This window comes from Anomaloglossus baeobatrachus, chromosome 9 (genome assembly GCF_048569485.1).
Source record: "Anomaloglossus baeobatrachus isolate aAnoBae1 chromosome 9, aAnoBae1.hap1, whole genome shotgun sequence".
Lineage (NCBI taxonomy): Eukaryota > Metazoa > Chordata > Amphibia > Anura > Aromobatidae > Anomaloglossus > Anomaloglossus baeobatrachus.
In genome coordinates, this window is record NC_134361.1 from 113,503,196 (window position 1) to 113,528,437 (window position 25,242).

General features: G+C 45.8%; 1 protein-coding gene across 4 annotated transcripts in view; it reads left to right on the plus strand.

Annotated features, from left to right (window-relative positions):
• PAK3 (p21 (RAC1) activated kinase 3) overlaps positions 1-25,242 on the plus strand; it is a 238,133-nt gene that overhangs the window by 201,768 nt on the left and 11,123 nt on the right. For all 4 annotated transcript variants that reach the window (XM_075323941.1, XM_075323943.1, XM_075323942.1 and 1 more), the window contains 7 exons: positions 1,371-1,545; positions 11,539-11,602; positions 17,955-18,003; positions 19,761-19,873; positions 21,357-21,474; positions 22,392-22,491; positions 24,438-24,634. In XM_075323941.1, coding sequence (XP_075180056.1) covers positions 1,371-1,545; positions 11,539-11,602; positions 17,955-18,003; positions 19,761-19,873; positions 21,357-21,474; positions 22,392-22,491; positions 24,438-24,634 — 816 coding nt within the window. The remainder of the gene's footprint in view (positions 1-1,370; positions 1,546-11,538; positions 11,603-17,954; positions 18,004-19,760; positions 19,874-21,356; positions 21,475-22,391; positions 22,492-24,437; positions 24,635-25,242) is intronic.

Here is a 25,242-nt window from a genome sequence, read left to right on the forward strand (position 1 = left end):
AGCTGCCGTGTGACGTCGCCGCACGACCCACCCCCTTAGAAAGGAGGCGGATTGCCGGCCATAGCAACGTCGCAGGGCAGGTAAGCTGTGTGACGGGGAGTGCGATTTTGTGCGCGATGGGCAGCGATATGCCAGTGTCGCACAAACGATTGAGGCGAGTACGCATGATAACTAGATCGTTACCAATATCGCTACCGTGTAAAGCCCCCTTAACTCCCATGCAGAAAGTGTGGCCAGTAATCTCCTAGAAAATCATATCCACAAGTGTGCAGGAAAACTCCATTATCAGTCATAGTAAATGGAAATAAGAGTCCTGTATAAGGCCTAAATTACTATGGTATATAACAGAGTAATTACCCATGAAGCGTATATCCATGTGTGCTATGACTTAGCTTTTTTTTAAAGGGAATCTGTCAGGAGGTTTTTGCTACCTCACCTGAGAGCAGCATGATGTAGGCAGAGAGATCCTGATTCCAATGATGTATAACTTAGATTACTGGCTGCAGCTGTTCTGACACAATGAGAATATTTAGATTTAGTCATGAAGCAGAGCTGAGAGCTGTCCCACGCCCACACCAGGCTCTCTGTAGAGATTGTAGATTGACAGTGAGGTGTTAATCAGAGGCGGGGGCGTGCTGGCTGCCATTCTCCTGATATTGGCGTCAGATTCGCTTGTGTCCTGTTGCTTTAACAAATATAGCATATAAAAGACCGGATCTTGACAACACAGGCATCCCTGAATTCTCTGATAACCCTTGCAGCATGCTGGCTTCAGCTTACTTGGCAAAAACCTGCTGACAGATTTCCTTTATTATGCTCCACATGCAAGTGGTGGCATTTGAGATCTATCTGCTAACGTATTTTTTGTGTATGTACACATTTTAGATAGTTGATTCTGTTGGTTATGGTTCTGCTGGATCGTTCCCTTATAAAACACTATATAGTTTATGTATCTCAATTATATTTGTAAATCTCAATTCCTAACCTGGCTCCGTTGGGTGTCTGATGGTCTGTGTATGGATCACAATGTCGGCACTGACTGTGGGTCTTCTGTTGCAAATTTACAGCCTCATAGGCATAGATCAGGCTGTAAGTTCCAGTCTGGAGACCCACAGTCAGTCCAAGCCGTTTATATACAGACCATGAAATTACGGCCGTCTGACCTTGGCATAAATCACGTTTGCTATAATAATAATAATGAGTTGTTCTTTCTCCATTGAAAATATAACGTCCCTCCTCCCGTTCAGCTTTCTTTAGGACATCCGTGTCCTGAATCTCCTGCTGATGTTCTTTGAGAGCATATATAACACAGGTGGTATGTATCCACACCAGACCTTTATACATATCTGCACATTTTGTATTTCCTGCAGATTTATACGCGGTCTGTCATTGAACCAGTTGCTGTACCTATACCAGCTAAAGAGGCCTCAACCTCCCCAGTAACCACCCAGCCAGAAAACTCAAGCACGAGCACTTTGTACAGGAATACCGACCGACAACGGAAAAAATCCAAGATGACAGATGAGGAAATCCTGGAAAAATTAAGTATGTATCCTGTGTTCATGTTCAGAGCTTGTCACTTTCTATAAAAAGACATATCAGATGGAACTATCATATAAATATCTACATATTGCATATTACGTATGGGGAAAACCTGCAACAAAGCACTGTACAAGGCATGGGTGTACGTTTCCAAACCCCATCGGTGCAGATGTTAAGCCTCTCTGCAGATATACCGTATTTGCATGGATTCCCTGAGTTCTGTATTTGGGGTGAACTAAGAAAGAAAACAAATGGTGCATTAAATGGTTAAAGACTACTGGTATATAAAATGGGACAGTGCTATAGTTTAATTAAAGGGGTTGTCTGGAACTCTACATACTGATGACCTGACATCCCAACGGATCAGCTGATATCTGCTCTGGTGCTGACCAGATAGAAGCCATGTACAGGGTGGATCACCGTGCCTCTGTGCATTTTGTGACCAGTGATGAGTACAATTCATCCCCAATTCATGTACTCATCAGTAGCCTCTCACCAATGTACTGGGCTTCGGCTTTCCATCCCATAACGGAGCAGATATAGGGTAAGTTCACACAGTGCGTTTTTTGCGCGTTTTTCGGGTGCGTTTTTGGCCTCAAAACTGCATAACTTTGCTTCCCCAGCAAAGTCTATGAGTTTTCATTTTTACTGTCCGCACACAACTTTTTTTAAGCTGCGTTTTTGAGCTTAAAAAAAAAAAAATGGACATGTCAATTCTTTCCTGCGTTTTTCTGCGTTTCCCCCCCCATGCAATGCATTGGAAAAACGCAGAGATCAAAAACGCACCAAATCGCGGCAAAAACGCATGCGGCAAAAAACGCAGCGTGTGCACATAGCCATAAGTTGATCATTGAGAGTGCCTGGTGTCGGGTGTCCAACAATCTATTAGTTAGTCCTGGAAATTCCCTTGGAATAGCAGATATACCATAGTCTGCAATACATCAGATCACCTTTTCTGAAAATCGTTCTTCAATAACTAGTGAATCTACTACAGCCAGTCACTGATTGGCTGCAGCCGTCGTGTTTTTAGACTTCATATGAAGTCTCTGTGCAATCTTGCAACTGATCAATGGATAAGGCAACCTGTGATAAGCTGCAGGAAAGCACTGCGACACTTAAGGGGACCAGGGAACTTCTGACCTAAAGCCTCAAGGGTTGAGCACGCTATATATATTATACACACACACATATATATAGATGTATGTGTGTGTATGTGTGTGTGTGTACACGTACGTATGTGTATATAATTTATTTATTTGACACGCAGACCATGGGTCTACATGTAAAAATATTCATGCGATCTTTATCAGTATCATGCATTTTCATTGTTGTCCATATATCTATTTTGCATACAGTTGTATAATATGCACATCTAAATGAGCCCCTAGTGACAGAGCTACATTCCTGACTGTTTATTTTTTCCCATTTTTTATCTCTTTACAATCTTGGGAGATGTAGTACATTCATACAATAAAAATAGCTAAAATTTGACTTACTTTATATACTCGAGTATAAGCTGAGCTTTTCAGCCCATTTTATTTATGCTGGAAACACCCCCCTCGGTTTACACTCAAGTGAGGGTCCCACAAAAAATAATTCTCCCCTGTCCTCCGTTCCCACGGTGTCCTCTTACCTGCTTCTTGCGGACTGCAGGCACATAATAAATAATAATTAATAATTGTATTCATTTATATAGCGCTATTAATTCCACAGCGCTTTACATACATTTGCAACACTGTCCCCATTGGGGCTCACAATCTAGAGTCCCTATCTGTATGTCTTTGGAGTGTGGGAGGAAACCGGAGACCCCGGAGGAAACCCACGCAAACACGGGGAGAACATACAAACGCCTTGCAGATGGTGTCCTTGGTAGGATTTGAACCCAGGACCCCAGCGCTGCAAGGATGCAGTGCTAACCACTGAGCCACCGTGCTGCCCTAGACCCCTTGATGATTGCAGCTGGTGCAGGGGCCGCCGCTGTGGTCGTCAGCGCTTTACTTTACTTTACTTGAATGCTTTGCAGCACCATAAAACATTCATGTGAAGTAAAGCGCCTATGGCAGAGACAGCCCCGTGCATCGGCAGGGATCATCGTGTGATCTATGTGCCTGAGGTCCACAAGAAGCAGGTAAGAGGGCACTGCGGGAATGAAGGACAGGTGAGAATTATTTTTTTTTGTCTGTGTATGTGAACAGCGGTATAATAGGGGACAAGAAGGGGACCAGTATGAGGAGATTACTAAAGGATGGGCACACTACTAAAGGGCACAAGAATGGGGCACATTACTACAGGGGACAAGAATAGGGCATATTACTAAATGGGCACATTACTACAGGGGACAATGATGGGCACAATACTACAGGAGCAAGGATGGGGCACATTACTACAGGGGATAAAGATGGGGTACATTTTACATTTTATTGGTATTCATGTTTACTTTTTAAATTTTACCAGTAGCTGCTGCATTTCCCACCCTAGGCTGATATTCGAGTCAATATTCTTCCCATTTTTTGGGGGTAAAATTAGGTCCCTCGGCTTATACTCTGGTCGGCTTATACTCGAGTGCAGTATATATAGTATATGCCTGCATTTACTTACATGTTGCAGTTGCACACCGCCAAGCAAAGCCATCGTGTACAGGCCCAGCGTAAACTTTTAATCTTCAGCCACAGGTAGTGCATAAGATTAAGCAAACGGCACAAAGTTATGACATCATATGAGTACATTTGTGATTCTTGTACCACAAACTGTTCTAACCTAATCCTTTTTTGCTTTTATTTTTACCTCCTTCTCATCCCAAGGTTGTGTAGGGGGTTTAAAGGTGAATCTGCTAGCAGGTTATTACCATGTAATCTGAGAACAGAATGATGCAGGGGTTGAGAGTCTGATTCCAGCGATATGTAACTTACTAGGTTCTGTGAGGCTGTTTCAATAACATCCGTGTTTTATCAGCAAGAGATTATCACTACAGAACTAGATGTGTCATGCCTCCTGGCTGTCCTGTTGTGTATAACTCGGCTTCTACCACTGATTAGCAGTTTTCTCTGTTAGTCATTGCTGGGGACAGGGTTATACAGGGCTCTGAATTGAGAGAACTAATAGATCTACAGCAGAGAAAATGGTGATTTTATCAAAATGACAGCAAACCGCTCAGTAAGTGACACATCGCTGGAATCAGGGTCTCTGTCTCTATATCATGCTGCTCTCAGATTACATAGCGAAAATGTGATGGCAGGTTCCTTTAAGCTGTAATTCTCATATGCTATTTATGTAATATATGTGAATGCATAATAAAAACAATATTTGAAACATTTTCCCTAAAACAAAAACAAGGTGACTAGTGACAAATAAAGGACTTTTATAAGTTATATAGATTCTTTAACCCTCAAATCACTAGTTGTACCTGCATCTGTATCTGCATGGGGTCACATTGACCCAAAGGTACCAGACAAGAGTTAAAGGGAAGCTCTCAGCTTAGATATGATGTGCAGCATTTTCTAGAGATCATTGTATGCTTTGTGGTCCAGTGAACAATCTCTCTGTGATTTACCGCCTTTCCTGAAGCATTGCGCATACAGACATAGCGGTCAGTCACTGATTAGGACCGCCCACTTGACTCTTAAGCCCAGAATGAGCAGGGATTTCAAGGAATAAACTGGGGTCTAAAGTTTAAGGTTTTTTCTTGAGGATAGTGACATGCCTGACATAAGTGAGGAGAAAGAAAGCAATTCTGTGTTTCTTTGTCGCTCCATTGGGAGACCCAGACAATTGGGGTGTATAGCTTCTGCCTCCGGAGGCCACACAAAGTATTACACTTAAAAGTGTAAAGCCCCTCCCCTTCTGCCTATACACCCCCCGTGCATCACGGGCTCCTCAGTTTTTATGCTTTGTGCGAAGGAGGCTGACATCCACGCATAGCTCCACATCTTAGTCAGCAGCAGCTGCTGACTATGTCGGATGGAAGAAAAGAGGGCCCATAACAGGGCCCCCAGCATGCTCCCTTCTCACCCCACTCTGGTCGGCGGTGTGGTTAAGGTTGAGGTACCCATTGCGGGTACATAGGCAGGAGCCACATGCTGTTTTCCTTCCCCATCCCTTAATGGGCTCTGGGTGAAGTGGGATCCTAATCGGTCTTCAGGCACTGGGACCGTGCTCCCTCCGCAGCCCCTGGGGAATCTGCTGGACAGGAGCCGGGTATCATCAGGGACAAGGCCCTGCTACTGTGAGGTACTCTGTGTCCCCGTGGGGACCGCGCATGGAGCGCTTGTGCCATATACACTGCAGCACTGCTGGGTGTGTTAGTGCGCCGGGGACTACCTCGCCGGCCGCGCTTATATGCCGGCCGCGCTTATAACTTTAGTCCCCGGCTTTTGCGGCCTAGTATCGCATATTCCCGCCCCCAGGCCTGCCAGTCAGGGGAAGGGCGGGACGCTGCACAGGACGTCAGCGCTGAGGGCTGGAGCATACTTTGTATCCTCCTCCCCCCTCATTCAGCACAGTGGGGCTCCAGATTCCCGCACTTTCTAGGGCACGCCCACGGCCCCCTCCTCCCCACAGAACGCCGGCAGCCATTCCTGTCAGCACTTCTGACGCTGGAGAGGAGAGACAACAGGCTCTCGGAGGCCCAGGCAGGGAATCTGGTGATCACACAACCGCTTTGAGCGGTCGGTAAGCAGCACCTGAGGTGCTGGCCCCACTGAGTGCCGAAGTGTACATATATATATATGCTTATATGCTATACATTTACACTGTACGGTCGCACTGTTGATTTTTGGCTATATACCCTCCTGGATTGTACTCAGAGGAGACAACAGCATGTCGTCCGCAAAAAGCAAGGGTGCCAAAGCACAGGCTTACTTTGCAACCTGTACCTCATGTGCGGCTATACTACCGGCAGGTTCCACCGACCCTCATTGTGTGCAATGCTCGGCCCCTGTGGCACTTACTCAGCCGGAGCCTCTGCTACTGGTGGCCCAGGTGGAACCACCTGCTACCACTGTCCAGGTGACAGGGACGGAGTTTGCAGTATTTGCTGACAAACCTGAGAGTATGGATAAATGGTCTGCTAGGATACTAGAAGCCTTACAGTCCAGACCGGTGACTCAGGCCCTGGGCACTGTTCAATCATTGACCCCAGGCCTCCCTCAATTGGAGCAGCAAAGTGCTCCTGGGGTGACCCATAGGTCCCAGGGTGAGGTCTCTGACACGGACCGCAGTCCCAGGCCGCCTAAGCGGGCTCGCTGGGAAATTCCCTCGACTTCATCACACTGTTCGGGGTCTCAGCAGGAGGACTCTCTGGAAGATGAAGCGGAGGTAGCAGATCAGGATTCTGATCCTGAGGCCGCTCTCAACCTAGATACACCTGATGGTGACGCCATAGTGAATGACCTTATAGCGACCATCAATCAGGTGTTGGATATTTCTCCACCAGCTCCTACAATTGAGGAGTCAGCTTCTCAGCAGGAGAAATTCCGTTTCAGGTCTCCCAAGCGTACATTGAGTATGTTTCTGGATCACTCTGACTTCAGAGAGGCAGTCCAGAAACACCGAGCTTGTCCAGATAAGCGTTTTTCCAAGCGCCTTAAGGATACACGTTATCCCTTCCCCCCTGACGTTGTCAAGGGCTGGGCTCAGTGTCCTAAGGTGGATCCTCCTGTCTCCAGACTGGCGGCTAGATCCATAGTTGCAGTGGAAGATGGGGCTTCACTCAAAGATGCCACTGACAGACAGATGGAGCTCTGGTTGAAATCCATCTATGAAGCTATCGGCGCGTCTTTTGCTCCAGCATTCGCAGCCGTATGGGCACTCCAAGCTATCTCAGCTTGTCATGCGCAGATTAATGCAGTCACACGTACATCTGCTCCGCAAGTGGTGTCCTTAACCTCTCAGGCGTCGGCGTTTGCGTCCTACGCCATTAATGCTGTCCTGGACTCTGCGAGCCGTACGGCGGTAGCATCCGCCAATTCGGTGGTAGTCCGCAGGGCCATGTGGCTACGTGAATGGAAGGCAGACTCTGCTTCCAAAAAGTTCTTAACCGGTTTGCCAGTTTCTGGCGACCGCCTGTTTGGTGAGCGATTGGATGAAATCATTAAACAATCCAAGGGAAAGGACTCATCCTTACCCCAGTCCAAACCAAACAGACCTCAACCACGGAAGGTACAATCGAGGTTTCGGTCCTTTCGGCCCGCGGGCAGGTCTCAGTTCTCCTCGTCCAAAAGGCCTCAGAAGGATCAGAGGAACTCCGATTCATGGCGGTCTAAGTCACGTCCTAAAAAGACCGCCGGAGGAACCGCTCCCAAAGCGGCCTCCTCATGACTTTCGGCCTCCTCACACCGCATCCTCGGTCGGTGGCAGGCTTTCCCGCTTTTGCGACGCCTGGCTGCCACAGGTAAAAGACCGATGGGTGAGAGACATTCTATCCCACGGTTACAGGATAGAGTTCAGCTCTCGTCCTCCGACTCGATTTTTCAGAACATCTCCGCCCCCCGAGAGAGCCGATGCTCTTCTTCAGGCGGTGTGCACTCTGAAGGCGGAAGGAGTGGTGATCCCTGTTCCTCTTCAGCAACAAGGTCACGGTTTTTACTCCAACTTGTTTGTGGTGCCGAAAAAGGACGGATCCTTCCGTCCTGTTCTGGACCTAAAACTGCTCAACAAACACGTAAAAACCAGGCGGTTCCGGATGGAATCGCTCCGCTCCGTCATCGCCTCAATGTCCCAAGGAGACTTCCTAGCATCAATCGACATCAAAGATGCTTATCTCCACGTACCGATTGCACCAGAGCATCAGCGCTTCCTGCGCTTCGCCATAGGGGACGAACACCTTCAGTTCGTGGCACTGCCTTTCGGCCTGGCGACAGCCCCATAGGTCTTCACCAAGGTCATGGCAGCAGTGGTAGCAGTCCTGCACTCTCAGGGACACTCGGTGATCCCTTACTTAGACGATCTGCTTGTCAAGGCACCCTAACAAGTGGCATGCCAACACAGCCTGAACATTGCTCTGGAGACTCTCCAGAGTTTCGGGTGGATCATCAATTTTCCAAAGTCAAATCTGACACCGGCCCAATCACTGACATATCTTGGCATGGAGTTTCATACTCTCTCAGCGATAGTGAAGCTTCCGCTGGACAAACAGCGTTCACTACAGACAGGGGTGCAATCTCTCCTTCAAGGCCAGTCACACCCCCTGAGGCGCCTCATGCACTTCCTAGGGAAGATGGTAGCAGCAATGGAGGCACTTCCTTTTGCGCAGTTTCATCTGCGTCCACTTCAATGGGACATTCTCCGCAAATGGGACAGGAAGTCGACGTCCCTCGGCAGGAACATCTCCCTTTCACGGGCAGCCAAGGCTTCCCTTCAGTGGTGGCTTCTCCCCACTTCTCTGTCGAAGGGGAAATCCTTCCTTCCCCCATCATGGGCTGTGGTCACGACGGACGCGAGCCTGTCAGGGTGGGGAGCGGTCTTTCTCCACCACAGGGCTCAGGGAACCTGGACTCCGACAGAGTCCTCCCTTCAGATCAATGTTCTGGAGATAAGGGCAGTGTATCTTGCCCTAAAGGCGTTCCAGCCGTGGCTGGAAGGCAAGCAGATCCGAATTCAGTCGGACAACTCCACAGCGGTGGCATACATCAACCACCAAGGAGGAACACGCAGTCGGCAAGCCTTCCAGGAAGTCCGGCGGATTCTGATGTGGGTGGAAGCCACGGCCTCCACCATATCCGCAGTTCACATCCCGGGCGTAGAAAACTGGGAAGCAGACTTTCTCAGTCGCCAGGGCATGGACGCAGGGGAATAGTCCCTTCACCCGGACGTGTTTCAGGAGATCTGTTGCCGCTGGGGGATGCCGGACGTCGACCTAATGGCGTCACGGCACAACAACAAGGTCCCGACATTCATGGCACGGTCTCAAGATCACAGAGCTCTGGCGGCAGACGCCTTAGTTCAGGATTGGTCGCAGTTTCAACTCCCTTATGTGTTTCCTCCTCTGGCACTGTTGCCCAGAGTGTTACGCAAGATCAGGTCCGACTGCCGCCGCGCCATCCTCGTCGCTCCAGACTGGCCAAGGAGGTCGTGGTACCCAGATCTGTGGCATCTCACGGTGGGTCAACCGTGGGCACTACCAGACCGACCAGACTTGCTGTCTCAAGGGCCGTTTTTCCATCTGAATTCTGCGGCCCTCAACCTGACTGTGTGGCCATTGAGTCCTGGATCCTAGCGTCTTCAGGGTTATCTCAAGAGGTCATTGCCACTATGAGACAGGCTAGGAAACCAACGTCCGCCAAGATCTACCACAGGACGTGGAGGATATTCCTATCTTGGTGCTCTGATCAGGGGTTTTCTCCCTGGCCATTTGCCTTGCCCACTTTTCTTTCCTTCCTTCAATCCGGATTGGAAAAAGGGTTGTCGCTCGGCTCTCTTAAGGGACAAGTCTCAGCCCTCTCTGTGTTTTTTCAGAAGCGCCTGGCCAGACTTCCACAGGTACGCACGTTCCTGCAGGGGGTTTGTCACATAGTCCCTCCTTACAAGCGGCCGTTAGAACCCTGGGATCTGAACAGGGTGCTGATGGCTCTTCAGAAACCACCTTTCGAGCCAATGAAGGATATTTCTCTCTCACGCCTTTCGCAGAAAGTGGTCTTCCTAGTAGCAGTCACATCACTTCGGAGAGTGTCTGAGCTAGCGGCGCTGTCATGCAAAGCCCCTTTCCTGGTGTTTCACCAGGACAAGGTGGTTCTGCGTCCGGTTCCGGAATTTCTCCCTAAGGTGGTATCCCCCTTTCATCTCAATCAGGATATCTCCTTACCCTCTTTTTGTCCTCATCCAGTTCACCAGTGTGAAAAGGATTTGCACTTGTTAGATCTGGTGAGAGCACTCAGACTCTACATTTCTCGTACGGCGCCCCTGCGCCGCTCGGATACACTCTTTGTCCTTGTCGCTGGCCAGCGTAAAGGGTCACAAGCTTCCAAATCAACCCTGGCTCGGTGGATCAAGGAACCAATTCTCGAAGCTTACCGATCTTCTGGGCTTCCGGTTCCCTCAGGGCTGAAAGCCCATTCTACCAGAGCCGTGGGTGCGTCCTGGGCTTTGCGGCACCAGGCTACGGCTCAGCAGGTGTGTCAGGCGGCTACCTGGTCGAGCCTGCACACTTTCACGAAACACTATCAGGTGCATACCTATGCTTCGGCGGATGCAAGCCTAGGTAGGCGAGTCCTTCAGGCGGCGGTTGCCCACCTGTAGGAAAGGGCCGTTTTACGGCTCTGTTACGAGGTATTATTTTACCCACCCAGGGACTGCTTTTGGACGTCCCAATTGTCTGGGTCTCCCAATGGAGCGACAAAGAAGAAGGGAATTTTGTTTACTTACCGTAAATTCCTTTTCTTCGAGCTCCAATTGGGAGACCCAGCACCCGCCCCTGTTCCCTTCGGGCTGTTGTTCTTTGTGTACACATGTTGTTCATGTTGAATGGTTTCAGTTCTCCGAAATTCCTTCGGATTGAATTTACTTTAAACCAATTTATAAGTTTCCTCCTTCCTGCTTTTGCACCAAAACTGAGGAGCCCGTGATGCACGGGGGGTGTATAGGCAGAAGGGGAGGGGCTTTACACTTTTAAGTGTAATACTTTGTGTGGCCTCCGGAGGCAGAAGCTATACACCCCAATTGTCTGGGTCTCCCAATTGGAGCTAGAAGAAAAGGAATTTACGGTAAGTAAACAAAATTCCCTTCTTTGTTTATTTTTTTGTCTTGCTTTTTAGGAACCAATAATACTTGATTGACATTCTCAGTTTACCACTAATCGTCGCATTAAACGCTTGTATCGAGAGAAATAAAAACATTTGTGTTTTGGATATTCAGATAATTTAAAATCGAGCTTTTGACTGTCTAGAGAGGAGAATAAGAAACATTGCTGATTGTGTGACTTTCTGATTCTATATCTTCATATTTCGGATTGATTGTATTTCTCCGGTTAGTCATTTGTTTACTCTTTATATAATGTGTCCACAGGAAGCATTGTAAGTGTCGGGGACCCTAAAAAGAAGTACACGAGGTTTGAAAAAATTGGCCAAGGGTGAGTATATAAAGAATCTCTTACATTTTTTCGATTTTTACATGAGAAGGTTGTGATTTCCATTTCTCCCGTAGCTGTGCTGCATTAGTTTGCGATCTGCGCTTGCTGAAGACTTGGCAGTTGACTCCCTGTCAACACTGCTCTCCCCCAATCTGCTGCTATCTCTGACTATAAGAGGGGAGAGTACCCGGATAGATCGCAGCTAGGGGCGCTCTGTACTATGAAAGAGCCACACACATGGAGTAGTAGGACATTTTTAACAAACGCTATTACGCTATCTGTGCACGGTGCGTTTTTCGCTGCTTTTTTGCGCCTTTTTCAGGTGCATTTTTGGTCTTAAAACTGCATGAATCTCCTTCCCCAGCAAAGTCTATGCGTTTTCATTTTTGCTGTCCGCACAGTGCAGTTTTGTTTTAGGCTAGGTTCACACTTCCGTTGTTTTGCATCAGTCACAATCCGTCGCCTTGAGGAATTACGGTATCCTGCAAAATATTTTCAGGAATCCTGTTTTTCCCCATAGACTTCTATTAGTGATGGATTGTGACTGATGATGCTGCGTTGCATCCACTGCGTCGCGGTCAGTCGTTTTTTAACTGACCACCGGGAGGGAGCAACGCAGCCTGTAACGTTTTTTGAGCAGCGCGATCCGTAGGATTTTGCTGCACATGCTCTCTCTGGCCCCCTGCACTCGTAACCAGGATACACATCGGGTAACCAAGCAATGCGCTTTGGTTAGTTACCCGATATTTACAGTGCTTACGGGTGCAGGGAGCCCGCGCTAAGTGGTGTACGCTGGTATCCAAGATAAATATCGGGTAACCAAGCAAAAAGTGCTTTGCTTTTAGTTACCCGATATTTACCCTGGATACAGTGTGCAAGGAGGCCAACACTTCCCCACTCTGCTCCGCCCCCTCCCGCACTCCGCATGTGCACACTCACTCTTACCCACACACACTCACTCACTTGTCCCCAGCCCTGCAGCCCCCTCGCGCTCCGCCCCCTCGCGCTCCGCCCCCTCGCGCTCCGCCCCCTCGCGCTCCGCCCCCTCGCGCTTTGCCCCCTCGCGCTCCGCATGTACACACGCATGTAGACACACACACCTGTCCCCAGCCATGCAGACCGTGGCACTGACGTCCTCAGCTCCGCCCCCCGAACTCCGCCCCCCCGAACTTCGCCCCCCGCACACAACGGAGTCCGACAATGAAATTCTTTTCTTTGTCATCCGTTGTCATCCGTTGTACAACGCATCAGTCACATGCGTCAAGCAACACATGTGACTGATCAAAACAACAGAAGTGTGAACTTGGCCTAAGGTGTGTTTTTGTGGTGACCACAAAGATGCAACATGTCAATTATTTCTGCTTTTTTGCCTACGTTTTTTACCCATGCAATGCATAGGAAAAAACGCAGCAACAAAAACGCGGTAAAACGCACAAAAATGCATGCATTTATTTGATGCCTTTTTTACCACGGGTGCATTTTTGTGCGCTTTTTAGCTGCCAAAAACGCTGCATCTTCGTGGTCACAAAAAAAGGCAACGTGCGCCCATAGCCTTAAGACAATGGCTTAAGTTTGTGTTTAGGAAGCAAATAAACAAAAAAAATAAATATGAAGTGTCTTTAACCTCATAGCCTTAAACCCCATTCTGTGTGTGCAACAAATCACTGTTTACACAATCCAGCATGCATGTAGCAGAGCTGTGCTCCTACAGCAACAGGGATCAGAGACAACTCAGATCCTGGCTGTGAAGGAAACTGGTCACCTGATTAATGCTGCCCAAACCATAGGCAGCATGAATCAGAGTCTGGCTGCACAATGACAACTAGGTATGTTTTTCTCTGAATGGGGCATCCATTTTAGAGAAGAAGTGGTTACAAGATCCAGCCAAGGACCATAGGAGCCGCCCCCAGAAAGCTTCTGTCAGTGCTGCTCCAGGTGACTGACAGGTCTCTCCTGTATGTATGAGTGATTTTAAAGAGGTATTCCCATCTCCAAGTTCCTATCCCAATATGTAGTGCGTTTATTTTATTATTATTATTATTATTATTAGCAAATGCCTACAATTAGAAATGTAGAAAAAAAACAAAAAAGCCAGCACTTTAGCACTAAAAACTCCAACTGTACTTATTATAAATTTTAGATTTTTGGCAAAAAATTGCAATTTCTTGAGCTGCGTCGCCACGTCACGGCAAATCTCATTTGGGGCGGTCCTACGCTAAAATATTTTTATAAAATGTGCCATACGGCCTCACATATGAATAGTAGAACTGCTCTTAGCAGCACTCACCTGGTCTATTTCAATCCCGTACCCAGAGTCATGGCTGTGGGCGGGACAGGTCCAAGCAAATGCTGCATGCAGTAAAGAGCCTGTGGACAAAGCCTGATGACTGAATGTGAACAGTCACCAACCACCAAAATCTAGACAGATGGAATACATCCCAAATTGGGGTGCATAGCAGGGTGGGGGTCAGCAACCGACCATTTCAATGAAGAAAAAACAAAAAGCCAGCACTAAATGTGCACTTCAGCACTAAAAATTCCAACTGTACTTTATTATAAATTTGATATTTTTTGCAAAAAATTGCAATTTCTTGAGCTACTCCGCCACATCACGGCAAATCTCTTTGGGGCAGTCCTACGCTAAAATATTTTTATAAAAACTAGTTGGCACATGACTGCAAATATGCAATGACATATTTGGAGTCACATGACCGTCCACTGCAAATACAGGGGACCGTCAACTGCAAATACAGGGGACTGTTAACAGTGCCAAATCGCGACAGTATGTAATGCGCACAGTCTGCAGTCACATAGTGACTTCAGATTTTTCACAATCTAAAACAGAGAATCTGTCACCAGATCAAAAGCGGCCAAATATTGCTCCTGTTTTATTCCCTCTGCTCCCCTGAGTATTTCATTTTTAACTTTTTTTAAATCCGCTCTGCGGTTCCAGAGATATGAGCATTTTTTTTTAGTGCTAATTTTTATGGTCTTTACTAAGGGGGCGTGGCTGACGGGATATCTGGGGGCGCTTTTTCAAACTGATCTGCAATAATTACCCTGTGAGCCACGCCCCTCGGTACAGACTATGAAAATTAGAACCTAATACAAAGGGTCCTATCTCTGGAACCGTGTGGCGGTTTAAAAAAAAAAAAAAAAAAGGGGGATTAGCGTGAATAGAATAAGAGCAAAAACTGGGTACTTTTCACCTGTCCTCTTTGGTGCCACTTTAAAGAAATAATTCTCTAAGCCTGTGTGCCGATGTTCAGGGTTCACAGCGTTATGGATGCAGTGTGGTTTTCGCTGTGTCCAAAACACTGCATTGTACAGTACAAGCACAGTGGATGGCATTTTTAGAAATCCCATGCCCACTGTGCTTGTTTTTCTCCGCAGCGTAAACTGACCTGCGGTGCGGCTTCCCGAGCCACGGCGTGTCATTTTATTGCTGTGCAGCCGCGAGTGTTCTCCGCAGGGAAAACTGAGAAAGTCTGCAGCCCCCAAACCTTGATCATGGGCACGGACAGCTGTGGTCTCCTGTGGACAGCACTCGCGGCCCCGCAGGAGAGGACATGCTGTGTCCAGGATGCAGCATGTCCGGATCATGGGCACATACCCTCATACTTTTATGAAAACCGCGATTCCCTTGCATAATCTTCTATATTAGTTTCCACATCTACATAGATTAGCTGCACAGACAGATGACGGCTCCCTCTGCATCCATGCTGACCGCCCAGCTATACAATAGTTTGTTTCTTTTATAGGGCGCTCCTCGCCCCAGCCTGTACTATGCTGTCACAGTGGACGTCAGCCAGTGTGCGCAGAGCAACCACGCCAGGGAACCATCAGTAACCTTAACTGTTTCACCTCCTATTAGCCTGGATATATACATGTGCCAAATTATAGCTTTTGTCTGTATTAGTGCAGAGTACAGTGATTATACCGTAACACTAAAAGACTTTGCTGGCCTGTATATGACCCAGATACATTACCCTTAATTCCCTGCGTCTTTAGATTCTGCTATAATTCTGGAAGTTGCAGGCGGATGGCGATGGCGGCAGATTAGGAGTCCTCGATCTTGCGGCCCTCACGCTGTGCCTTGTATGCGGCGTCACCTGACGGCAGACAGGCCCTTTATTCTGCCCTTCCCTGTGCAGCGCTTCTTGGCAGGCTGAAGAAAGCAGTGAGGTTTTGTGAGGCGGCCAAGAAGTATATTTATTGTGGGTCCAGAAACACATTTATCCAGTCTGTTCCCGAAAGCTAAGAGCAGCGGAGATAGAAGCAGGCCGAGGCGTAAACGTGACCGCACCGCATTCAACACGCACAGCCCAGAAACAATAGGCGGATTGTATGAAAGACTCCTGGTCGTAATAACAGGTTCAAGAAAATCAGGAAAAAGGCACAAAGCCGACCCTTAGTATGTTTTTTGAGGAAACCATATTTTTGAGCAAATGCTTCTATAATATGAAGCCGGAATTCATCAGGACACTCAGATTCTGGTGCAATTACTGATCCAGTCATGGAGATGAGGGAAACCCCCGGACATTGGCAATCAAATAAGCAAGAGACGGCTGACTCCTTATCTGTGCCGCGCTACAGCCAGGAAATTGCATTACGCAGGTTACCGGAAGGAGCAATATCACAGAAGGAGAAGCGGAAGACCCGGGTTACATATTGTCTGCTAGGAACACATGACTTTATCCACATGCTAACATATTTATGTAACTAGAAATGATCACTTACTACAATGGCCATGAAGTCAGATTGTATGGGAGTCCCATAGGGGAGAGGAAGAAGGCACGAAAATGAGCAAAATGTGCAGGGTGCAGAGGAAGCGCAGTGTATGTGCATCCATCTGTGTGTGTGTGTGTGTGTAATATATATATATATGATCATATACTGCCAATACAGAAGTGTAGTCAGTCCAGTCATTGTTATAGGAGTATTGGAGGCTGCAGACACACTAAGCTCTAGACTCTCTAGAGCTATAGATGCAGTGTTTATTATGTGTGTTGTGACATCACTGTGTGGTTTTTAGCTGTGATGTCACTGTTGATCCCTCTTCGGCAGCATGCTCCTCGTACTGTGACATCACTGTGTGGTTTTTAGCTGTGATGTCACTCTTGATCCCTCTTCATCAGCATGCTCCTCGTACTGTGACATCACTGTGTGGTTTTTAGCTGTGATGTCACTCTTGATCCCTCTTCGGCAGCATGCTCCACGTACTGTGACATCACTGTGTGGTTTTTAGCTGTGAGGTCACTGTTGATCCCTCTTCGGCAGCATGCTCCACGTACTGTGACATCACTGTGTGGTTTTTAGCTGTGATGTCACTCTTGATCCCTCTTCATCAGCATGCTCCACGTACTGTGACATCACTGTGTGGTTTTTAGCTGTGATGTCACTCTTGATCCCTCTTCGGCAGCATGCTCCTCGTACTGTGACATCACTGTGCTAAATCTCTTTTCTGAGAATCCATTATCTGTTATCCTTTGTGAAATCATTCCTGCATTGCTGTTGCTTACTAGCTATGTGCTGTGACATCATGACCTTATCATCTGTGTAGTGACGTCACTGTGCTGTGATGTCATTATGTGCATTTTCCATTATTGTAGGGATGTCCAGCAGTTGAGGCTTTTCTCCAGTTACAATGTTACTTCAATTAAAAATGTGTTGGCAAAGCTCGTGATTTATCCATTTAACGAAAAGCTAAAAGAATAATTCTTAACTCCACATTCATTGGTCATACAAGTCCGTGTCTGCCTTGTATCTATCGGGGGGAATGATCTCGATGACCTGTCCTACAGCTCCGCACAACTCTTGAATGTCCACTATTAGCCCTGTAATCCCTTAGTTCATCCTAGCAGGTGATCTTAGGTGGGGTTATCTTCTGCAGGACCTCAGGACCTTGTTGTGGCTGGATATCACTTTCTGATCTGTGCAGGTGTGACTGTCGGGAACACTAGTGGGTCAGAATATGATGTGTATTACATAGTTAATGGCTTACTACTGCCCTCTGCTGGCTAAAAGGAGGCTGCATCTGTTACAAATTTGCTATTTATCTCACATTGAACATTAATCTTTTTTTATGCTGTGTTATTTATGCTGCATGGTTAAGCGGTGGTTGAGTAATGTAATGTGCCAGTCTGCAGGGCACTACCTAACCTCGGGCAGCAGTCTCTGTAGAGGAAATTAGCGGCTGTCATAGGATAGAAACCCTATAACTAAAAATAACCTGGGTTGCTTATAAGTTTAGGCCACTGTTCCCTCTGTTTTGTGCCCTCCATACTACAATATACGCACATGTGTGGATTCCTGTATATAACTGTTGATGTGTTTTTCTGTCTGTGCTCAGGGCGTCCGGTACAGTGTATACGGCTATAGACATCGCTACGGGACAAGAGGTAAGCAGTGACAAATCTGGACTTCTGCATCTTTGTTTGATTTTGCTTTTTATAAATTTAAATGGGTTTTATGACAATAAAAAAATGTTTTTAACCATGGATTGATTAAAAAAAAAAAAAATGTAGGAATACTCTGCACTCCATAGATCTGTCCTCTATGGAATCAGTGTTTGCCCGGTTCTGGAGTTACAGTAATTGCTGCAGCCTATAATCGGCAGCAGGGTGTAATACTATTGTATGAACTGAGGATTTCGATTGTGTTAGGGCAATGACAACCAGAGACGGGTTCTCGGTGCAAAGACGTTTATAATATGCAACCAACATTATGTACACAGAACAGAACATAAACACAGTAGAACATAGACACAGTAAATACCTGCCAGGTTCAGAGCAAAGGGGAATTCCCGGGGCCGCGCACCGGACTCCCCCAGGGAGACCACCAGGAGCGAACCCCTAAAGAGGGGCTGTCTGGCGATCACCCCAGAAGGCCTAAATGCGCAGCAGCCGGGACACGAAAGGGCAACAGGTATAGTCCAAAAATCTCCGTACGTGATGCGAGTCCTAGGGTGGATATGAAACGGAAGGAACCGGGCAGAAGTGCCGACCAGAGACGGCAGACGGAGTCCGGGCACAACTTGATGAGACCAGGTGAAGTCCAGAGCCGGTGTCGGGTGTTTTCAACAGGATCCAAATAGCAATCAGGAACCAAGAGCAGCAGGGCAGGAGTAGACAGGAAGCAGTATACTCAGGCAACTAGACAAAGCTTAGGGGCGGGCTTTTAAACAGATGAACAGGAAGAAGGGCAACAGAACAGAAAACTCCAGGTTAACAAAGGGCAAGATCCTTCAGAAGAAAACTGGAAATCCCGGAACTCTGACACAGGGATTAGGTGACCAGATAGCACGTCATCAGAGAATCATGTGACAACCGAACAAGACACTCTGCTTCCGGAGCCGGCCGAGACCTCCGCAGGTTTATATGAAGTGAAAGCTGCACACCAAATTCAGGGAAATATGAACAAGCATAACTGCTTTATAATACATAAAGAATGAAAAATATAATTATGGTTATTTATGGGGTCCCTAACCAAATACAATTTGGTTAGGGACCCCATAAATAAAAGATTACCGTGAAGTGGTTATGGGCAGTAATGAATTGATCAATACATTAGCTAAATATCTATTTTTTTTTCAAATAATCCTCAGCAGTTATGCAATGTCACATTTCAATTTTTCAATTTTTTTTTTGAAAAATACAATTAGCCATATGAAACATTGAAATGTGACATTGCATAACTGCTGAGGATTATTTGAAATAAAAAGAGATATTTAGCTAATGTATTGATCAATTCATTACTGCCCCATAACCACTTCACGGTAATCTCTTATTTATGGGGTCCCTAACCAAATTGTATTTGTTTAGGGACCCCATAAATAACCATAATTGTATTTTTCATTCCTTATGTATTATAGAGCAGTTATGCTTATTCATATTTCTCTGAATTTGGTGTGCAGCTTTCACTTCATATAGATTGTGTATATTTTGGCTAGCACCCTGTTCACATTTACAATCGTGTTCCAGCAGTCTTTTTTTGATTGAGACCCCCGCAGGTGCCTGCGCATGACCCATGGGGGACGCTGGAACTTCTGCATTTCTCAGTTTATTATTTTTAATCAATCCATGCCTAAAAAACAATTTATACTGGCAAAGTAATAATGTGTTTGTTTTTGTTTAGTTTGTTTTTTTGTCTTTCACAGGTAGCGATAAAGCAAATGAACCTTCAACAACAGCCTAAAAAAGAGTTAATTATTAATGAGATCTTGGTCATGAGGGAAAATAAAAATCCCAACATTGTGAATTATTTAGACAGGTACGTGGCACATGTCGTGGGGTCACCTACATATCTGTTGTGGTGGATGTGGATGGAGCAGAGCGGCAGGCAGGGTGTGCGACCGCTGTATGGAGTCAGGTGCTGTACTGTAAGGAGGCACATGAACTAATACATGACTATACTGGGGTTGTCCGGTCTTCTCTAAATAACACTCAATGACTGCAAGGATAACTTTTTTGTTTTCATCCATTTTACTGCTTGCAGTTGGGGAATTGAACACCGTAAACCTAGTCATCTTCAGATCTGTTTCCTACAATGTATCCACTTGCTGCAATACTCTAGATACTTTATAGCAAACCCTCAGAATAGAGTTTTATTGATATTTGGCGCTCACATTGGTTTTCCTAGTTGGCATTCCAGCAGTTCATTGGTTGGATGGAAGAAATCCATTCAGTTACATAAGCGGTTTTAGAAAAACATTAGGCTGGGCTAAAATTTGCTTGCAACACAGCTGGTCTCTAGGATTCATGTTTACATTGCAAAATAACACAAGTGAATGGGATGTCTTTTCGACCCTCGTGGTACTGCGACAGGGAAGTCACGATAACTCTGACATGGTTAGACTTCTCATTTCTTGTAGCGATTCGGTGACCTTGGGGTCGCAATGAAACCCAATTCACTTGTAATGCGTTGCGATGTAACAGCAATATCTAGCCAACTTTTTGTTGCTCAACCAAAATCACTCTGTAGACCCATTCCTTATGTGTCATGGAGACCTGATCATTGAAGGACTGGGGTTTCAGCCTTAAAATGAAGAGTGAAAATTGCCTAATTGAGCATGTGCTCCTTTTAATACCGGCTCAGTTGAAAGTCCATAAAAACACCCTTGTGCACACAGTGCGTGTTTTTTTTTTTTTTTAATGGAAATTTTGTTTCATTTTTTGAGAAATCTGCTTGCAAAGTCTATGAGATTTCTGAAGTGCTGTGCGCACATTGCTTTTTTTTCCATTGAAGATTTGATGTTGATTTTGGCGCAGAAAAAAAATCTGCAGCATGTCAACTGTTGGGGCTTTTTTTTTTTTTTTTAAGCCCTTCCAGGCATTGACTTTAAAAAAAAAAAAAAAAACACATTGAATAAAAATGCACCGAGAATGGCATTGTGAGGACTGGATAGTTGTGCAGTCTGTAAGGAAAGCTGTACTAAAGAGTACAAGAAAAGAACATTGCGTACTTTATATTTTCGTGCCACCATGTCATTTCCCCAACATGTTTGGCAAAATAAAGATAGTGGTAGCTGGTAGAAAAGCTAGATTGTTACTGTTGCCAAATATTAAAAATGAATGGAGCCGTGAGATCCATTTCTATGGGAAAGTGCTGCAATACTCTGCACTGGGCCTCGTGTGTCTTTTTGATTTGACTCCTGGCTTTAGGATATTGTTGTATAGTAAGGAGACTGAGACATAAGATCCTGTAATTGTATTATTAGCTATAACTACTTGTGCTGATTGTTGTTACTCTGCAGTTATCTGGTGGGTGATGAGCTCTGGGTGGTGATGGAGTACCTGGCCGGGGGATCCTTGACTGATGTTGTAACAGAAACCTGCATGGATGAAGGACAGATTGCAGCCGTTTGTCGAGAGGTAAGTTCACCATGGTAATTTATGAAGTGTCCAGTATGGCACCATTGTCCATGCCCAATAACATGTTTCTGTCACAGTAATCACTGCTTAGTTCTGGGACTTCTCACGAGGTTGTAGGCCACTAATATACCAGCAGGTCAAGACGTAGCTGGGGATTAAAGTTCCAGACACATGCATGTGACAACCGGCGTTCAGGAGTAAAAGTGCTCATCCGTTACCAGAGATGAATCTGGTACGTTCCTCCATTGGCATCGGGCACTGGAGGACCGTGCACCTTGTTTCACTGCACATGAGGCCATATTGGTTGTTCTTTTACTTTGGTTCTCGTAATTAATGACCGGCTGATGATTGACAGCGTGTTGTGTAAACAGCAGCGATGATTTTATAGTCAATCGATGAGAAGCCAATGCAAACGTCTCAACCAATATGCCTTTATTTTTTTCCTCAAAACATGGCCAGTTTTTCACTTTGTGTGCAAATTTGCTGTAAGGTTTCGGGAGCGTTGTCACACTGGACACTTTTTAAAATGCTCTTTCGTATTTTTCTGAGCTACCTCTGTATTTGTACGGCCGGGTTCAGAGGGACATATGCAAAATCAGACAGTTGTCATTCAGAAAAATCGGACATCTTTCATTTGTAGTCATTTTTTTTTTTTTTTACATCCATGGGGCATCCATATTTCTACATTAGCACTTTAAAATGATCAAATACACAGCCATAGACTTAAATAAGCAAGTCTCAGTTGAAATATGCAAGGGGATAGCGCATGCATCATATCTTTCCTTAGCTTAGGAAGTTCGATTTTTAGATTTCAGGGCTGGTGGGAGTGGGATTGGCACCATACTGGTCACCTTTGCTGTTATGGATTTTAGCACTGGTTTTGTTGCCTATTCATTAATGCGTGCCTGTTTCTTCAGTGCCTACAAGCCTTGGACTTCTTGCATTCAAATCAAGTGATACACAGAGACATAAAGAGTGACAACATATTGCTTGGGATGGATGGTTCAGTCAAACTCAGTAAGTATGTGCAGATACTTTACATATAAGAATATACACATGTGCAAAACAGTCTCCCAAGGAAAACCTTTTTTAATAAAAAAATAAATAAATATATATTTTAGCTTGTTCTATAAGTCACTTGGCTAAATATAGATTACGCAGTGACTACCGGGGTTCTGCCAGGTACATGGGAATCCCCAGTGAGCGCCGCAACACACAGGGTACACAATACAATGGTGGGCCCTGGCGCTATGAAAAGGTGAACAGGGTCACCTCCTAAACTCACCTGAGGCTGTCCCTGCACTCCCTAACGTCCCTATACGGGTTCTTTCACCCTGTTGCCAATCACGTGCCTATCCCTTTCTTTCCCTGGACTCAGCCCTGTATAGTGCACAGGGCAGCGGGGAATGCTAGTCCACTCTAGATTAAAGACACTGGATTAGACAGACATGGGTAAAATAAACAGCAATCATACAAAGCACTGCAAACAACAAGTGGTAATAATGAGGAACGGACCAGAGGGGCAAACCCAAAAAGACTAAGGTAGGGAAAAACAACACCACTTTCACACAGCAAGTGCTCTCTGAATGGCTTCCTGGTCCACAGGTTCCCTGCAGAGGCAAGTAAAGCAGAAACTATCACCACCGATTGCCTGGACTAGGAGGGAAGTCTTTATAGCAGAGATAATAGAGAACAGCTGCCCATACCTCTCATTTAGAGTTTGTTATCACGGAATCTACTTAACCCTAGCAGCGCTGGATAACGGAGAGCCAGCAGTAGTACCCGAGGCAAATGTGTAAACCCTGCACTGTGATCTGACACCAGAAATCGGAGGAACCACTCTCCTTCATGATACCCTTGTGACAATATAATAATGAATTTCAAACCACAAACTAATCAAAAGAAAGGCAGCACCCATAATGGTTGTATCTTCAAAAAGTGCTTTATTCAATTATAATGCAAGTTGTAGCTTGTGGGAGGTAATGGCCATTTCTCAGTGGTTTGTGAACAGGCCAGACAAAGCGTTTACCAATGTGAATTATAAACCAGCATCACACCCCACACACAGCCTCCTGCATTACATGGAATAAGCCCCTGACGATTTCTGCCTGGTTTATGGCGACTTTTTCACCTGCCTGTTTGTGGATCAATGATGGGACATTTCCCTTTGACAAGAAAATCTGTCACGTGTTGTCATTCATTTCCAGCCGCTTTCTCTGCGCATAGAAACTATTAATGCTCTAGAAAGACATCATTTATTTTCATATAAACGAACATAAAAACAGAAGTAAAACGCAGGTCTCACTAAGCGCAATGCTATATCTACAGAAAATTCTCACTTATGTCAGTGCCAGCTTGTGGATTTCATACTGCTATTTTGAAAAAAACAAACATGGCATAATTCAAGGATTGTGAACATTTTTAATCTGAAAGTTAGGAGTTTTGCATATTCAGAGTTCTGTTCATGTAATATACTAAGGCTATGTTCGCACGTGGCATCTTTTGCCACAGCATCTTGAGTGCATCTTGGGTGCATCCAAAATGCACCAAAAACGCGATAAAAACGCATTGCGTTTTTGCCGCGTTTTTTTTTCCCCAATACATTTTTAAGCCAAATCTATTGACTGGAAGGGCTCCAAAATGCTGCAAAAACGCAACGTCTTGGGTGCTTCTTCAAAAACGCAGCCAAGATGCAGCCAACAATAGATGCCCAGTGTGGACAGCAAAATAGAAATCTCATGGACTTTGCTGGAGGAAGGAAATGCATACATTTTGGTGCATATTTGTGATGTCAAAAACGCATCAAAGATGCATCAAAGATGCCCTGTGTGAACTTAGCCTAAGCCAGAGTTAGTGCTGATATGGTCTGTGAGATCAATTCTGGTCAGCTGCAGCAGGACTCATGACAGTCCCTTCTTGAAGCCATGTACTTACATATCATGTTTTTATGTCCCGTTTTTCAGCTGACTTTGGTTTCTGCGCTCAGATTACACCTGAGCAAAGTAAACGTAGCACAATGGTGGGGACACCGTACTGGATGGCACCTGAAGTGGTGACGAGGAAAGCCTATGGACCTAAAGTGGACATTTGGTCCTTAGGAATTATGGCCATAGAAATGGTGGAAGGAGAACCGCCTTACCTTAATGAGAACCCTCTCAGAGTAAGTTTGATTAATTACTACATTTTTTTTTTTTTTTATAACCCTTATTACCCTTGTACATATTCTATCTATTTGATACATGCCTTTTTTTCTACTATTGACAGTTATGCCTCTGTCCACCAACCCAAAACAGAGTGAATATGGAGTGTCATACATACATCATTATTAGAGCTGGGCGGACTCTCAAATAACCGAGACGAGGCGGGTCCCTGCTAAATTTAAAAAAAAAATCTTGATCCGGTCCAGAATCCAGTACCTGTAGAAGTCTATAGGGACCAGAATCCGGAGATTAAAAATGGTGTTAGAAGGGATAGGGGGGTAGGAGCATGCATGGTGTGCTCACTGAAAATCTGTCATGGCGGCAAGCTGCTTCTAGGTCACGCATTCCCTTCTGGAGCCGCCAATTAACCTTCATTGAATATTCACTGCTTTCGCCACCCACCAGCGCGTGTAATTGATTGCTGTTAGACGCGCCCCCACCCTGAATGCCAGTGTGTCAGCTGACTGCAACCAATCACAGGCGCCAGGACACCCGCTGGGTGGGGAAAGCGGTGCAAATGTCTGCGGGGCAGTATTGTGGTATAAAAATAAATTAATAAATTTGATGC